The sequence below is a fragment of the Agelaius phoeniceus genome, chromosome 1 (assembly GCF_051311805.1).
Source record: "Agelaius phoeniceus isolate bAgePho1 chromosome 1, bAgePho1.hap1, whole genome shotgun sequence".
NCBI classification, from domain to species: Eukaryota; Metazoa; Chordata; class Aves; order Passeriformes; family Icteridae; genus Agelaius; species Agelaius phoeniceus.
Genome location: NC_135265.1, coordinates 102098155 through 102116904, shown reverse-complemented (window position 1 = coordinate 102116904; position 18750 = coordinate 102098155). Strand labels below are relative to the sequence as shown.

General features: G+C 37.9%; 1 protein-coding gene across 3 annotated transcripts in view; it reads right to left on the bottom strand.

Moving 5' to 3' along the window:
- PIEZO2 (piezo type mechanosensitive ion channel component 2) overlaps positions 1-18750 on the bottom strand; it is a 286565-nt gene that overhangs the window by 23451 nt on the left and 244364 nt on the right. Inside the window, exons 34-40 of one of the 3 annotated variants that reach the window (XM_077184102.1) lie at positions 17290-17393; positions 15191-15289; positions 12846-12954; positions 11129-11197; positions 8056-8222; positions 6246-6421; positions 104-271 (exon numbers count right to left, since the gene is read on the bottom strand). In XM_077184102.1, the coding sequence (XP_077040217.1) occupies positions 104-271; positions 6246-6421; positions 8056-8222; positions 11129-11197; positions 12846-12954; positions 15191-15289; positions 17290-17393 (892 nt within the window). The remainder of the gene's footprint in view (positions 1-103; positions 272-6245; positions 6422-8055; positions 8223-11128; positions 11198-12845; positions 12955-15190; positions 15290-17289; positions 17394-18750) is intronic. The other 2 variants (XM_054635188.2, XM_077184105.1) reach the window with 2 other exon arrangements.

Sequence of the window (18750 nt, the reverse complement as noted above, 5' to 3'; positions counted from 1 at the left end):
ACCACTCTGCACACCACGTGTCTGCACACACAGGCCCGTGTACACTGCAGTCAGAATAATGGTATGGGTAAAGGAGTGAACAAAGCATGCATGAGTTAAGCACCTTGACACTATACTGCCACTGTCAGCTGATGAGGAGGACATATCCATGCTCTGCATTTTACGAAGCCTAGGTCGAGCGCGCTCACTTGTTTTAGGAACAGAGTCTGGTCCATCTAAATCATCAAGGGTTGACTGCCTTGAGAACAGCATGGTTGCTTCAGTGTAGCAGCTACAGCAGCGCAAACAGTTATAGAGACAGTGTTAAATACAAATGGTGTTATGGTACACATGGTTCAGTCAACAAATATGCTCGCCATGCAGCTAAACACCGACACAGAGAAAAAAGATTCAGAGAGAAGATAAGGATTTGTTTAGAGTCACCACTGGAACACATTTCTATGCACAGGTTAGTCATGGTCAATTTCATATAGGGGCTATAGGAGGCCATCTATTCACTATTCAAGCAGATATGGAACCAACATAGTGCTCTACATACTTTCCAGGGGAACAGACTTACATATGTGAGCAGGTTTTATTTTGTTTGTTTACCCCTGAAATTTCCAGATTCCACAAGGATGTTTTGGGAAGGGACCTCCTCTGTACAAATTTTGTTTTATTATTGATATCCTGTGCTGAACTTTTTACACAGGTACAAGCCAATTTCCTAAAAGATCCCTTAAAACTGAGTAAGCTCACACTCCACAAATAGAAAAAATAGCTGTCAGACATTGGCTAATCCTCTTTCCAAACCAAAGAGCCAAATCGGATATGTTACTTAGCCAGTAAATGCATGTCAAATATAACCTGCTCTGCATGGGATGGCTTTTATTCTGATATTTACTAGGAAGCCCTGATGATTCTTTCCAGAAGATTTAATTTATTTCAATCACAGCTTAAAAGTATTTCAAAATTGGTAACATGTGCATCTTGAAATAAAGAACAGATATAATAAACCCTTATCTCCTTTCACTTATCAAATACAACAGGACACCAGAGACATACACAATACATTGAGCATTCATGTGTAACTGGAGAAAAGAAGAACTGGATGAGTTATGAGAAAGAAAATATATAATTAAATACAAGCATTTAACAGAGCAACAGGAAAGAAGCAAATACATTAATGACATATGGTAGGTAAAAATACTATTTCTCCTGTAAAAATCTTTGACAAACACAGATGTCGATGAAAAGAGTTGAGTGGTCTGATGTTTTACCACATGCAGTGACCTGCCTGAGTCTCTCAGAATAAAAGAAGAAAAGACCCCAAAATTCAAGATGTACACTACTTTTCTTCTTTTGACTCCATTTGTATTACACCTGAGCTGGGGCAGCAGGGGATTTGCTTCCTTGACAAGCATGATGTTTGTCCAGGGGCACAGAGAATTGGGAAAGAGGTCAGAAAAGAAGGGCAATGGCATTTTCCAGGTTCCTTTGGTCTTGCAAGCTTGAAGTGAGGAAAAAAATCTGCTGGCATGAAGTTACAGTCTGCAGCTATTGACTTTAGAAAAATGGGAAGGAAAAAGCAAAAATATGTGGAGAGAAGAAGCAGTTAATCTTAGGCCTACCCTCACTGATGATCTTTTTTGACAGAATGGCTTTTTTGACTGGGGCTAAAAGCATACCTTGGCCTGTGAACAGAAGAAAAGAATCACCAAGATACCAAAGGTATTGTGAAATATTTTCCTTAAGAACAGCCTCAATAGCAGGGGCACCTCTGTCCCGCCAGTTCACTTGGCCAAAACCCCTTCCAAGGGGTTTGCCACTTCATTATTTCTGTGTGTGCACAAAGGCACACAAGGCCCTCCAGACAAAACCCTGAGGGCTGTCTGCGTGGTGTATGGTTTATGACCAGGGGGAACCAGGGGGCCTGCCCTGGAGGTGTGATTCAGCACCTTAGGAGTTCAGCTGAAGCTTGGTGTCACTAACCTGAGGGGCTCTTGAGGGAGGAGGTTTCCCTCTGCACCTACAAACATGGGATATAGCCAGGCTGTTCTATCTGTGAGGCTTTGGCACTAAAATATGGGAAAATGGCAGCAAGCAGACAGTACAGTTTTTCAGGTGACCTTTCTGTCTATGTGCTACAATGTTTTATGCACGTGTCATTTTAGATCTCAAGGGCTGAGTTTATTCCTTTGAAGAGCACACCTAATAATAAGGTGTTGAAGGATTTTAAATGCAGACATAGTTCAAGGCAAACTGTCCAAGGGACTTAAGGAGAGCAGCTGTTTATGTTCACATGCCCACTCATATATTTTCAATGGAAGAAACATATGCCAGCTGCTCTCCCAAGCATGCCAGCCCTGACCTCGCTCCCAGAAAAATCAAAGGAAAAGCATCTATTAATCCCAATAGATAAAAACATTTGTCCAGATGAGGGCCTGCAACATTTGGTTTAAAGCTGTTTTAAATGAAGAATGAATCATCAGAGTAATTACTGACTGAGCAGCTGTACTGTATCCTCAAATATCAGGAGATGTGTGTGAGTTGTCACCTATAGCACAGTCTGTGTATTCTTTATTTGCTTTAGGAGCATGCTCCCAGACATGGAGGAAATGAGAACACCAACAAAGCGAAGAGATTCACACTGAGCAAAGCTGATGTTGACACAAGTCATTGCCTATGACATAAATTTGATCCTAGCATATCTTCCTAAGTGATTTTTCAAATTTGTGTTGGAGACTTTGAAAGTATTAGCTTCTTAAAATCATTCAATGACTACTTATTTTAAATTGATTGCACATTAGAAGTCCCAAGTTCAAACATTTTATATGAAGTTGATCAGATAACCATTTTAAATAGAGATATATATATAGCAGAGATGTTTTTATCCTCAGTGGGTAGGAAATTTTTAAGCTTATTAGTTCCTTTTTGCTAAACAAATTTGCTCTTCACAGAGTTTTTTAGCTTAGTGAGTGGGTGAATTACATTTTTTTCTGTTTTCTTCTCTGCTCATGGGCTAATTACTGACTGACATTATCTGTTTGCTATCTGTATTACTACATTCTCTACGTCTTCAAGAAAAGATTCCAATCAATCCCTAACAATCACAGGGCCTAACTTGGACAAAGGGGGGTTCTCCTTTCATCCTTCCTTCTGCCTCCCTAGGCAAAATTACTTCCCCAGTACCCCCTGCCTCAAGCCCTATTCTCCCTTCTAGTGAGGGAAGCACAGATAAAAGATGGTGCTCTTAGACATCCTGACAGGGATTGCTTCCTTCAGCTCCTATAAAAGTCTACACAAAGGTAGAGTGAGGAACTGAAATTGTTATTTGTCATTGGCAAAAATGAACACAAACTGAACTGGATACGAAACCTGAGATAATCTGAAATCTGACTTAGGTCCTTTGTGTAGCTGCTATTACATAATTGTAGGCAAAGCCCCAGAAAGGCAGCCAACTAGATTTAGTAAGTTCCCTATCATCTTGCTGAAATTCACAGGTTTTTTTTAACTAATAAACAGGTCATCAGTCAAGTGGGAACAAACTGCAGTAAATGCTCTCTCATGCTAGATCCCAATCCCTTTTGGTGGTGTTCCTCAAGGAGCTTGGTAAAGGAACAGGGTCAGTCCCTTCTCCTGGCCCATATGAACTTTGTACTTTGTCTGTAGGATACATGAGAGTACTTATACATAAAGAGAAACCAAATACCCTATGGATACCTCATAGTTTCTACAGCATAGAAAAATGATAGAATAAATGACAGCCATATGAAAAGAAAAAAAGCCACACAGGATGCTCTACGTAAATCCTTTCAGAGCTTTAACCAGGCTAAGAACAACATCCCTCAATTAGACTTATGAGGGTCTGCCCTGAATTTTACAAGAAATTTACAGTTCCTGCACTGATCCAGAGGATTTTTCTCTTTGGTTATCCAGTGTTTAACTGCAGTAATTCCTATCCTGAGCACTGAGGATTATGGCTTATTAAAATGGAATAGCTTCTGTGCCTCAACATTCCTGTGTGCTTACAGACTTGTTCACCTTACTCAGGGACCTAATGTCCACTACAGAATTTTGTCACTATAGAATTTTTAGTAGTGCAACCAAAGGATAACCAGAAGAGAACCCTTCTGCCCCTTCCCAGAAGTTCTCTATTGCAACCTGAGATACACGATCACAGGAATGCTTTAGATTTAACTAGTCACTTCTACATTTACTAGAAATAATTACTTAAATAAACAAACTCCCACATGCTCTTGTTTGGGCAATTAAAAAAAAATCAATCAATAAGCTCATAAGAAGTTTAAAACATTTCACCTTTCTGAAAAACAACACAGGCACTTCTGTAATTGCTTGAAGAGATATGCAAGAGTGCCCCAACAGACAGATGGCATTATCATTCAATCAACAGACTCATTATTACTTCCTCTATTATTATAGCAGATGTCCACAATTTGTAATACTCAGTGCAAGAATATTTGATTGTTCATTACCAGAAAGAGAATTTGAGATTAGAGAAATCAGTCATAACTCTGCCTTTGCTATTCCTTTGTTTATAAACCCTGTGACATCTTCAAAGGAAATGGAGATGACAGAAACCCATGTGAAAGATTTAACTTTTTCTGTTGCAAAGCATCACTACAGAATCACTGAATTCTCTGAGTTCGAAAAGAGATTTTAAATGTGCAAATGTGCTTAAAGCAGGGTGAATAATGGGGGCTTATTAAAAAAAAAAAAAACCAAAACAAAGCAAAAGTTGGGCTCAACATTGGATACCAACTCATTGAAGAGGCAGAATCTATACATTAAAATTAAAAGATTTGTTTTTCTGGTTTTTTTATAAATAATTTTGGAATTGGCTTCCTTTTGTTTATGGTTAAAGTTCCTGCTAATGATTGCATAGTAATTATAACTTCTATCTATAGTAATCAGGGTGAGCAAAAACTATTTAATGAAAGCAGGACTGATATTACAATTCATTTTTTAGGTGAGACTGAACTTTGTGGAGTTAAAATCTTCCCTGCAGATACCAAAGTAGATCCAAGTGAGTGGGCAACAGAATTTGACTTTAAATTTTTCTCACATCATCTGACTCCTGTAAAACTTTGAGACAAAACACAGAGGTGTTGCTCAGTTGGGCAACAAGCCACTGAGAAAGATTTGCTCAGGTTTGGTGTTTTTTCTGGAGTGAACCTCTCAAAGGCCAGTGCTCACTGAAGAGCAATTTGTGGATATTTTTTTAAGCATAATACTCACAGGCACTCTCTTAACTCTGCTTTTCAATACTATCAGAAACAAAGACAACCCCTCCTTATTTTCAGTCTGTTGACATCTACCCATATGCCATTAGTAAAAGCTATGCATAATTTAGTATACACAGAAGTTTCTGAGTTTGCTGGGAGTATCAAACACAATATAATACTGCTCACAGAGGGGCAGGACACAGAAGGCCAGGAATTGTGAAACAGCTGGATTTCCAAAGCGCTCCCTTCTCCCCCTCATGTTATATAAATTCTGCAGTATGGTAGAAGTCAAGAACTCCAGGGGCATGGTGGGAACAGACTGCCTCTGTAAGGGAGGGAAGTGAATGTGTGTGCCTCTGTGTGCATGGAGCAGCAGGAGCAGGCAGTAATTTTGGCAAAGGACTTGACAGCATCCGTTTTCAGAAAAGAATGAGGAAGGTGGTTTTCCTGAACTAGTTTGAGTATTTGATTAACAAACATGTAGCTCTGCTGGACTGTAATCATGGCAGCTGGGAAACCAGGCTCTTCAGATGGTTTCTGCCCTGTGGGTATGAGAGGGGATTTTGTTTCAAATGCAGAATCTCTTTCAATGCAAAGCCTTTTCTGATTTGTGGACAACAGACAACAATTTATTCTACAAAGACAAAATATTCACCATGAATGACCTCTTCCCAAATTCTATGCCTGAAATCCTAAACCATTATCACAGAAGCATCCTCAGCACCTCTTAAGTTCCATTTCTTTTCACAAGGAACAGAATGTCAATGCCATTGACTCCTAACTCTAGGGGAAACTAAAAGCAGTGGGGTAGTCATGCAGTGAAAGAGAAGTTTAGCCAACAAGTGAGTCCATCACTATAAAGGAAAAGTAACATATAGTAATTTTCACTATTAAGATGGCATGGACAAATCAAAAAGAATTCAACATTGGTTAGAAAGTTCATCAGTACTTAGACAATATCTAATATTACACCTACTGTATGATCCCTCTGTCTTTCACAGAATAAAATTAAATCAATACCTGGAGATGCTGTCATGAGATGCTGCTGAATCTAAACTATCCATTCTTTCAGATGCTTGCAAACCAGAAGCTTGACTGGGATTTTTATCAATTTCATCTAGTCCTGACTCCTCAGAAAGTTTCATCATATGGTTCTGGTAATACAAATGGATGCTCTCCCGTGTTGGAACATTTCCCTGTGGAAGAGAGCAGAGGTAGACACACATGGCCAGGGGGAGGGGTATTCTTTGAGGAAGCAGTTTCTTCTGTCATTTGGAAAGTAGCAGATTAAGGACTGTGCAAACACTCTCCTAGTAAATAGCAAACTACAACCTTTTCCTAGAGCAAGTCAGATTTTGACTTAGCCTACCATGGATCAAAGTGTTCGGTTTTCAAGCAAAACTGGAGCAACCCATTTTGATTTCAAGCTATATTTAGCCACCACAACTCTGCTGGGTGGACTGCAGATCCTTCAGCATGGCAATGAGGAGTGGACTGCATCCATGACTCAATGTGCACTCCAGCAACTTTTGATGGATCTCTTTTAGATAGCTTTGCTGACTCTAGGAACAAGTATTGGTGGCCAGTAGCAGAAATTTTAAACACCAAAAAAGCCCAGATCTAGATTTTAATTAGTGTCCCAAAATCAAAATATATTCATGAATTATGGACACAGCTGGAAATCCATGAAAAAAACACTGAAGACCTTTACTCTTTCTCTGAAGCAAGTACATTGAAGGATAGTTTTATTAACTGTCAGACCAGATCTGGGCACACAATCAAGTCTTTCTGGCTGTGATATTGTAATTAGAATTCTAAAGGTGTATTATAAGAATAAAACTGAGAATTTTCTGTTCCTAGGCAGAAATATATCCAACTCATTCCACTAGTGATTCCACAGTACTTTTTCTAACTTATAATGAAGCCTTATGCAAGGACCTTTTCTACCTAACATAATAAAAGTAGTCTAAAATATTGCCTGTATTTCCTTTACTAATTTCAATAGTTTCTAGTACTTCAACTTTGACCCTCTACAGTGTCCAAAACTACAAGATTCAAAATACTCAAAATCTGATGTTTTGTGAAAAAAAAATCAAAAATCTAAAGAACAAAATTTGACTCTCAGGTTTTTAATTCGGTATGTTTGTGTACAAGCTGTGTTGCTTATTCAGTGGTAAATGTTGGTGCCATTATGACATCTTGAGTCTGAAATGATGGCACAAGTTACATTCTAGCTCCACTGCAAGCTTGGCATAATGGAGAAGAGTTGTATCATCTACTTGCATTTAGGAGATCTAAATACATTTCTGACTACATTAACAACAATAATCCTTGCTAATAACAGGTTTTGCTAATATACAGCTAGCTTGTGGAGGATCACATAGCTCCATTCTCACTGAAGAAATGTATACCTGTATGTTGTCAGTCATTTCCAGAGCAAGTTGATCTACAAGAAGAGTGAAATACGCAGACAGAGATAGTTTTGGAGCTGTTAAAAATGCCAGCCTTTCCCTACCTTCTCGAATCTATTCTGTCCCTTCAGAACCACACTATACTACAGAAGTGTGTCAGCCAAAACCATACATCAACCTCTCAAAGAATTATTTTTCCCTTAATTTGTTATGTGTCCAGGTAATAAATCAAATAATTTATTCTTTAAGGATTTATAAGCCACCAAGCTGTATAAAAAGTCCAGACTTATTTTTAAAATGCACGTGTTCATGAGATTTTCATAATTTTCCTCCTCACTGCCGTGATCTGAAGAGACAGCCTTTCATTTTTCACCGAGCTGGAAATGGTATTAGCAGACCAAAAAGGCTGAAGGCATTACCTTCTTAATCTCCCTGGTGAGCATGCAGCGCTCGATCCTGAGCACGGTGGAGATATCGATGTGTTCTCTGGAGATGGAGTTAAGCCAAGCTGTGAAACTGTCCAGTGTTGCCAGGAAAAGGACCCAAGTAAACTTCAAGATATTAAATATCCTCTTGATGATGTTATCTAAGGGAGAGCAAAAGCAATAGGGAATTAATGAACAAAAGTATCTTTTATTGTACTTTTGCCTGGAGTTAGATAAATTTTTCTTTTATTGTCTAATAATGATAATCCAGGCTGTGAAACCCTGTCACATTAAGGAATCTCAAAGATGGCTGGAGGCCTTTTGGCTGTCTGGACCATTTTCCTGACTGTATGCCTAGGCTTATCATCTGGAATCCCTATTCCACCCTGTAAGTCCTTGGTCCTGCAACTGTTAGTCAAATAAATAGTTCCTGATTTTAGAGGGACACTGTATGCACAGGTCTGTGAAATGAAACACATGCATTTGGACATCTCCTGAGATATTAAACATCACCATGTCCTATGATCTGAACAAGTGCTCAATCAGTGTGTTGAGCTGAACCTCTTCAGTGTCTAATTACTGGTGTTTCTCTCTGCACAAACTTTGCCTTTTGTGCTTGAACCTTTCTAAGCTGAATTTTAAAGTCTAAACTGCCTAAACAGTCTTTGAATCTGACCTCACATCACTTTGAATCACACTTCTCTGTATTTACTGTTTTCAAAGCCTCTGTTTATCTAAGTACGCTGCACTGTGCCATCAATGATCTCAGATCAACAAGCATAAATAGGACAACTAATAATTTATAAAACTTTATTGCACCATTTTGCAAAACAGTACACTTTACCATGAATAAGGCATATGGATATATACCAACAATAGTAGCTTTATTTTGCTCAGCACATGTGTCTCAAATTAATTTCTCATTTCAGTAGTTCATTTGGCATTAATAATGGTATTTCTCAGCCTAAAAGCAGCACTTCCACCTTATTTTTTATCCACTCACAAACATAAACACCACAGTAGAGTTCTCATATCATATTGCAAGTGTTCAAGGCCAGGCTGGACGGGGCTCTGAACAATCTGGTCTAGCAGAAGGTGCCCCTGCCCATGGCAGGAGGGTTGGAGCCAGATGACCTTTAAGATTCCTTGCAACACAAGCCATTCTATGATTCCATGAATCTATGAAATACTGAAAAAATTCTTTTCCATAGCCAGTTCCAGGGCTAGCTGCCCCTGCTGGGTTCTAAAGCCCAGAACACTGGGTGTAAAGACAAAATTTCGATTAAGCAGCCTAAGAAACAGTAGAAAACTGTCAATAATCTGCCATGCATGATGCTCTCAACAACATCACTTCTTAGCTGTACCACAAGATGGCACGCAAAACTCTGCAGAATGAGTGCACAGCTCCTTACAAAGACTGCAAAAGGAAAGCTATAATAAAGTAAAAGATTTATCTGGACAGGCAGAGTTGTTGCATGCACATTTATGTGGAGAGAAACTATGAGAAAAATTCATTAGGGGTACTTTCCTGCAAAGTAGGTGCTGAAGTAGCAGCGTGTCCCATTTACCTGAGCACTGCCATGGAGCTGTCTGCTAGCACTGAGCAAAAAAGCATTTAGCACCCTCCACTTGGTCATATAATTATTTCAATAATATTATGCTCTTTTTTCAGACCTTTTCTATGTCAATCAGAATTGGAGATATTTTTTTAAGAGCTATCCACTTAAATTTTATTCATTCAATGTGCAGGTCTTGAAGTTGAGGAAATCCTGCCATTAAAAACTAAATGTAAAGCTGTTTCTTCTTCAAGGACCATCCATTACCTTTGAATTCCAGACAATATTATGAGTAGGTGAAAAGAGAACAACACACATACACAAAAATAAATAGCATGTATTCTTTTTTAACCCACACTCTTCCTCTCCAATATGGAACTGCTGCTATTGACTTCAGAAGAAGTCACTGCTCTCAGGTTATTTTTTTTTTTGACCACCACGGGCCTGGCACAGTCTCACCATGGTGCCAAGTACTTCCAGTCTAATCTGAAAGGTCATTTTTCTCCCTGGGATGGAGGTGACTTAGCATACATTTTTAATGACGCTGTAGCTGTTCTGGCACCTTTGCTGTTCTTCAAAGTTTGTTTAAAAATAATATTTTGGGGATCAATTGCTTCAGTGTTTTCAGACAGATAACTGCATTGCCAGTAAGTAACAAATAAAAAACCCACCATCCTCCCTCTCCCCCCCCCCTATTCTCATAGCAGTGCAGCCCATTTATTTGAGACCAGTGCTCTTGTGAGATAGAAATTATACCTCCTACATCCCTTTAGTCTCTTCCATCTCTAAGTCACTCAGGGACACGATTCTAATCGGAACTGTGGGAAACAATTTTATATAGAGAAGAAAAGTAGCTCTTGATGATAAAGTCTCACTAAAGGTAAGCCATGGTGAAGATTTACTTAAGAGGAGAGTCTGTTTTCTTCTTTTGCTCTAGTTAGAAACAAGGAGACAAGGTTGGGTTTATGAACTATTAAATTTCTTTGTAGGAAAAATCTGAATGTGGGCAAGATCCTGAAAACTACTGGCATTTCTTCTGCTGTACAGAACCGCCCTAAGTCTGATTTTGAATGAGAATGTGTAAGGTCAGAAACATGTAATGTTTTTAGAGGTGATTACTGTGCCTCGCTGAATGGATAAGTACCAAGAAAAGCATTATACTAACCTTGCTAAAACATCCCAAAATTAGTGGAGATTTTAACACAGGGCTGTGTGTAATCAGGTCTAGAACCTTAGCTTAAGTTGCTCTCTAAGTAAAATACACAGCAGTGATCAAGTCTGAGCTGGCAGGTGTATTTGCTTAAGTCTTTAGAGAGGATGCAGTAGTTTTTGGTCCAGAATTAGAAGTTCCTATGCTCAAGGCTTGTAGATCTTGCAATAGAAAATCTGATAGTAGTTAGGAAGCTCTTCATACATCAGTCAGAATGGATCACTACAATTCTGTCCCTGTGACAGACCACTGGTCACAACTGCACTGTAACAGCACAGAAACCCTCATTTTGCCTTTATACCTGGTCCATCAGATTTCTTCTTGACAGGTTCCTCCTCACTGTCCTCACAGTCTGCATCATTGCCACCTCCTGCAAACAAGGAGGAAAACAGTGAGTGTTACACCTGCAGAAGTTCTGGTGTAAATGCCATTCAAGCTAGAGAATGCTACAGTTACTAAGGAAGAGAGACTGGTTCCTCACCTACCACCATAACTGAAAGCACATTTCCATTTCCAAAGCATTCAAGGGAAGGGAAAACCCTGTCAGTGAAGGGGTTCATGGATGACCATCCCTCTCTTGTAATATGCAGTGGTGTTTTCTTACTAGATAGGCTGCTGAGTGAGATCATCTGGTGGTGTAAACCCAAATACTTTCTCAATCACTCCTCAGGCACACTCAGCAGTCTCACCTTCTGCTGACTCACACTTGAGCTCATTTATTCCTCTCCTGCAAAGGGCAACCTGAGCAGTGCTCTGATCTTTTCTTGCCTCTGGCCCACCAAACCTGAGGGAATTGAGTGGGACCTTCAGGCTGACCTGAAGCAGCAGAGTTGTTTTGACAACACCACGTGCATTTATTGAAGCCTGTAGCCAAAGAGTATTGCAGAATCACAGGCAGAAATGAAGGACAAACAAGTGATCCTCCTTCCATCTAATGCCCAATAATTGCAGCTACAGTTTCAGTGGCAGAAGGCCAATTATAAATTCCTTCTTTTTGACAGGTAAAGATGCCAAACAGAGGAAATGTCCAGCTGATTAAGCCTGTATGGGTCCTTCTTTTCCCCACCCATACTGACCAGAAAATATTTATATTTCCTAGCTTAAAAATGGAGAAAAATATATAAAAACCATTTATAAACTGGTGTTTTCTTCAGGGGCATGAATGATTTTACACTGCCACTAAAACAAAATCAACATTTGTATGTTTTACTTTTGCTATCTACTGAATTTACAGGTTTGTGGAAATTTGGGCTCCTCAGTGACTGCAACATGGAAAGTGAAACAAATTTCTGTATATTCTTCTTCATGTATCATCTCAAGCTTCTTTAGAGAAGAATATAGAAAATGTGGCCAAAATAAATAATATGTGTCTATTTAATGGAACATTTTTTTTACAGTTGCACTTGAACTACAGGTGTTTGGGAACTCCCTCATGAAATAGTTCTTCAGCACCTTTCCCTGGGAAGGTACATGACTTGACCATTGAAAAGAGTGACTTTGGTGAACTCTAGTCTGTACAGAAAGATAAACTTTTTTATGATATGAGGAAGTGAAAGGGTAATGTCCTTGCTCTGCCAAACACTTTGTTTGGACTCCTATATTTTGGAGATAGGCTGTTAAGTTCCAGGTTATGAGCTTTATAAAGTCATTACTTTACACTTTACTATTGCAAGTACTCCCACAAATGCTTTCACATAGCTGATGTTTTCTGCAATGTGTTGAATCTTCCCAGTCAATAAAAGTTCTGGGCATTTCTTGCAACTCCATGGAAAATACACATATCCCATCTTCCCCTGTACCTCCCTCCAAGTGTGCCATGCAGAACAGAAGGATATGGTTATAGCTGACCTTGTCATGGGTTAGGAAAGGAAAATAACACCAGCCAAAGTTTAACTCATTTTCTCAGTTCTTAGCCAGCACTGAGAGCACTTCTCCTCTAAACCTCATCTGCCTTTCACTACCAGGAACAACAGGCAACAGTTAATATTGTATTTTTTAAAATGGAAAAGGTTACCTACCATCCCCAGATCCTTTTCTCCTTCTCTTCTCTTTCCCAAAACTTTTCTTCTCTTTGCGCCTCTGTCGTAGAGCTGTTTTAGGGTCAGTTATCCAGGCTTGATAAACAAACTGGAAGGAAAAAACTCATTTATATCAAGGTTCCTCATGTTCTGAGAGCAAGCCATAGAATAAGCCACAAGCAGGACTATATAGTTTGAGTAAATGCATTCAGACCTGTGGGGGCAAGGAAATATTTTTAATCCCAAATCAAACACCTTCCCTGCAGATCTGCTGAGTTTTCATGTGCTATTTTTGTAAGTGTAAAGCCAAATGTGGAAATGCTTGTGGGTGACCCAAGCTGCATTAGAACCCACAAAAATTTATGCTCTGAACTTTGGGAATTAATACCTTTTTGTGCATATGGGCTACCTTGTCTGAATCTCTCTATTCTGTATCTCTACTTTATCACATTACAGACAAGATGCAGAGCAAAGAAAACTTTTAGAGAAAGTGCTGCAATCCACTAATTAAAACATCAAAAGATGTAGCGATAACTGTACAGATGTACAGGTAACTGTATTTTTCACAGCTTAGGTATTTTTCCCCCTCTGTATGTCCCAGTGGAAGGTTCATGGATTTGTTATCCATACATGGTCCTGAAAGGCGCTCAGGAATTCCTCAGATTGCTTCCTGATTTTAACAATGGTGTTTCAGATAAGTCACTTATGAATCCTTCTGCTACTGGTTTTCCAGTTGTAAAATGAAGACAGCAATACTTACCTATTTATTTATCTAAGGTGTTTTATGGGACAAAATCCTGCTCACAGCACTCACTCAGATCAACAGTCTGTTGACCTGTATGACTGCATGAAGCATTGGAATTGGCCCAAAATATTTATAAATTATATAGCTGTGTGGGTAAAAAAAACCCCAAGAAGTAGGGAAAGAGGTGTTTTGCTCATTTAATGGTTTTCATTGAAAAATGGTAATTATCTTCGATTGTCTTCTATTTCTAAGCAACACAGGCCACTGGCAGAGACAGAGCAGGGAAGCACACAGATGCAGGCAAGAGGCTGAAAAAGCACAGTAACAAAACAGCTTTATCTAATTCACAGCACAAACATGCAGATGATGGCAACAACACACATATAACTCAGTGAAGCTGGAATTGCCCCTCATAGGAGAGAGTGGTAAAATTTCTATTTAATTTTTCTTATATTTTCAGAATTTTCCTATGCAAATCACTTTGGAACATTTAAAGTATTATTTTAAAACTGTTAAACTGATGTTAATTTAAAAGGGAAAAATACTTTGTTTTGTTTTGTGAATGTATACTGCCATGGAGAGGAAATTATTTTGATACTGCTGAGAAGAAGATCCTCTTCCAAATCTCTCAAAGTCTGTACTTTTAATTTTGTATGTCTGAGTTGTTCCAAACAAGCACCACATGAGAAAATGTGTGGGATCAGAGGCTCTGATTTCCCTTTGCTTCGTAACAGGTGTCTTCTAATGAAGGTGATCTGGAGAAATGGTGATACTTAAATGAGCTAACACCATATTACTTTACTGAAGTCAGAAACTGCCAACATCTTCTATTGTCATTTGACTGTGAAAATGTACACTAGCCACAATTATAGTGTGAATAAAGAAATTAGAGCTAAAAGGCAGACTTGGAAGGGGGTAGAAAATTAGGATTGAGAAAAGGAATTTGATTTATAAGTTTAATGTAACTACCTATGTTAAGCAGGGGAGTATTTTAAGAGCATACTGGTTGCATACTAGTCTAGATTTCTACCACTGCACAAACTTCCAATTTAGTATCTTTTAGTCTTTGGAGCTGGTACTCTCACAAAAGTCATGTTACCTATGGAGTGGAAAATAATACACAGTACCCACAGTTAGGAAATGCTAAATATATTGAAGCAGGGCAAGAAAGAAGATGCACAAATGTTTTTTGTGATGATAAAGGCCAGAGGAGTAGAGAGCTGAAAAGGGGTTTGGAGAAGAATGTGGGTTTAACAAAACTTTCACCAGCTTTCTGAGATCAATTACCACTGTGTCCATAAGATACATGCAACTTGATGTGACCATCTTGTAAATCAGTATCAAAAGAAAATGAGAATTTGGGTCTGCATTTTTTCTCTGGGATTGTGTGTAAAAAAAGGATAAACCACTTTTCTTGTGATTTGACCTCACCAAAGTTATGGAATGAATTGCATTTACTAGGAATAAGACTTCAGCTGTCATCATTTTTCTTGTTAATTCATATAAGAGGAAAAATGCAGACGAGGACAGGGGTATATATACACCATGTCAGGAACTATGGGGTGGGTCACATACTGAGCATTTGCAAAATGTCAAATACCTTTGCTGCTTTGATTAAATACTGAAGAATAGTTTTGGGTAGTTTAATGATAGACTTTGGCAAGGCTAAAATGGCTGAAGCAAATTTTCCAATAGCTCTCTATAAAGAACGACAAAGCAAGAGTAGTTAGTAGAAAAGCAGAAAATATTAATAAATAGGATCTCTTTAATTACTGTATCTAGAATACTAAGAACAAATTTACATTCATAAACTTCAATATGAGAAAAAGACAAATTATGTTGTTCACATTAAAATTTCAATTATATGACTCTTAACTGCATGCATTCTCTAATATTTAAAATCTCTAAGTTAACCATTGAAGGGGATACTGGACACAATTTACCCTGAAAAAAAAGATTGTACATTCAAAAAATTCTTTAACAGAATCTACAACAAAGTTCACTTGGCTAGTATTTTTACTAAGACCTTGTGCATGATGATGGGACCATAGGATGAACAAACTTTTCATGAAGAAAGTAAATTTTCTGTTTTTTACAGTTCTCTGGCTTTATTATATAAAGCTATCCAGCATGTTTATATTGCATATACTGCAGAACAGGCCATCTATCCAGAACATCTGACCAAATTTTGAAATAATGAACAGATTCTCCATCCCCAAACTAATAGTTTCAGGACTGAGATGAACAAAAACCCAAATCCCGGCATAAATGAAACAATCTTGGTAACTTCTGACCTCAAGTTTAGACCTCTTAAGCTCAGTGCTTGGCACCAGCACATCTGTACAAAATGCTGTCACCAATTTTTTTATAAATCAGCAGAAACAAGAATGAAAACTTTCCTCTATTACCTGCATGAAAACCAGAAAGAAAAATGACCTAGAAAGTCATGAGCCATTTTTGTGGTCCAAGGTAAGTTAAATGCAAAATATATTCAAAAAAATAGTGCAATACTAGAAAACAAAACTTACTCATCACATTATTTTGATCTAGATTTTTTTTGCATTTATTAAGGTCAGATTTTTTTTCATGTCATTTCCATGCAGACAGTTTAATCAATGTAGCCAATTGGCAATGTTAATATATAAACAAAGGCACATTTTGTTAGCGAATAAATAAAACTTTTCTTTCTCTAATTCAGTAATGTTGTCTGGGAAGCTTTGTTTGAAAGGTTTTGGCTTAGGGAATGGAAAAGCATGGAGGCAACTTCTTGCTCTTGCTTGGGTTGAATGTTCCGCAATGCGCCAGTTCCACGGTGATGTGAGGCTGGATCTGGATGGGAATACTCAGCTGGAAAAAGCTGCTTCTTTGATTAAGCTTTTGAAGCTACAGACCTGAAAAATTTCTGCAGCATTTCAAAAAAGTTCTTCAACCAGTGAAACTTTAATCTTATAAAAGCAAAAGCAAGTCTAGATGTAGGAGTATTTCACTAACTTCTTCACCCACATTTTTAATTTAAGCCATCCAGTATATCTGGTATTGTCTAACACCAGCCAGTCCACATGGAGGAAATCAGATAGGAAACCTCAGATATCTTTTTAACATTACAATACTGTCCTGCATCAGCACAGTCTGGCACTAAAAATGCAAATATATTAATTAACAGTGCCCTGAAAATGAAAGAAAATAAATGGATGTAGTCTCTTTTTGTAATTTTCTAATCCAAGGACATATTTCTCTGGCCCACTAGGTCAAATGATATTTTTTTAAATTAAGTATGTATTCTTTTCCATGAAAACATGCTTATTTTGGGGATTATTTCTTCATGGAATGATAACATCTCCTCAAAACTAAAATACCACTGGAGGTATTCCACAGTAGCATCAGAGGCAAGTCAGCTTCCTCAACTGTCTTTATTGAAATGAAGAAAAAAGTAAAGCTTGGGTTCTTAGCCTTTGTTTTTTGAATTTTTGTTATCGTCATAAGTGACTGAAGATATGACTCTGGTATAGTTTTGGTAAGAATTTGGCAATATTTAAAGCATAAGGCAAACTTACATTTTAAATCAGCAAGAAATTTAATTTCCAATACATTTCAGGACTACTTTATAGGAATTGGCAGCTTTAACATATGTGCCTGTGTTATGAGAAATATACATATTTTTTCCGGATGTCAATAAGATAGCAAATTACCATAAAGTACCTGAAAAGCAGATTTTTTTCGTGGCTCTTCCTCTTCTTTTTTTTCCTCTTCCTCTTCCTCTTCACTATCCGTCTCAAACAAATAATAATTTCCACTTCTGACCACTAAGTGAAACAAAATATTTTTTTACTTTTCTGAAAAGTTCTATTCTCAACTCCCCCAAGACCTATGAACAGATAGCCAGTCATTTAAAAATTCATAACCAGGAGAGGTGAAAACAGAGAAGAAGCAAGAGATGAAAAGGTCTCAGGTAATTTATTTGATGTCAGTCTGCAATGCTTTGGGCATGAATAAGAACTATACAAGAACTAAGGAAAGCATCCCTATAAAAAGAAAATGTAAAGAAAAGGATTGTAACATTTTTAGTGAAAAATGACAAGTCTAAATTTATTGGGGACTTATGATTATTTGAGGGAGTAAAAAAAAGCCCAGCAGGTAAGTAAATGAACTTACATGAACAGAACCACTGGACAAAAAATACAGAATTTCTCTTTCAAACACTGAGGGAATCCTTTAAACTAGGCAATGGGATAGTATTCTTTTGATGAGGTAATGGAAAACCTTGGCTTGTTTAAAACAAATCTCTTGGATTCTATCAACATGATTGCACATGAGTTTCAATTTTTTGCCCATGGATTCAGAAAGATTCTGAAACCTTGATACAGCATAGGTACACAGTGATTAAGCTAGGCCTTATATCCTTGAACAGAAGCAATGTTTTTACTTCATGGATGGCAACAGGCCAACATGAACAAACATGGAAAACAAAAATAAAAATAAGGTAATGAGCAAGAGAAAAATAAAAATCACAGCATTACACTCAGCAGTGAAAACTGGTGATTAATTGCCACATTTAAGCCGAAATATTTGAAGGAACACTTATTTAGACAAAAATTTACAAAATCTTGATATATGTCTTTATATAAAATTATATCTATTCATCATCAGAGGTCTCTGGAAAAGTAACAGTTCTAATTCAATCATACCTTGAATTCTACACAGATCCTGTGTGCACAGATGATCACATATAACTAGTCACAAACCTCAGGGTAAGGCTGTGAAATTTGCCAGAACTGATCTTTGGATCATAACTTTGCCATCTAAAACTCCCTCACAGAGGGAATTTTGTGCCTCATGTGTGCACTTATGATTTTTAGCATCAATGAATGCCCTGCAGAGGGACAGAAAGTCCACTCCAGCCATTCTAATTGTTGCACTGAGGTGAAAAGAAATTTTGGAAACTTCCTGGATGAAACAAATGGATTTTTGGTGCTGAGCCTTCCAAAAAGGCCCATTTAAAATGCGTTGAAGAGATGAAAGCATTTTAAGAGCCAGTAGTCTGCAGTTCTCTTTCATAAAATGGTATCTTGTAGTCAGCAACAGAAATTGTCAATGCAGATCAGCTGGGTAAGGCTTGACATTAGGGAAAACCTCTATGGCAGTACAGCTTTGCAAAGGCTC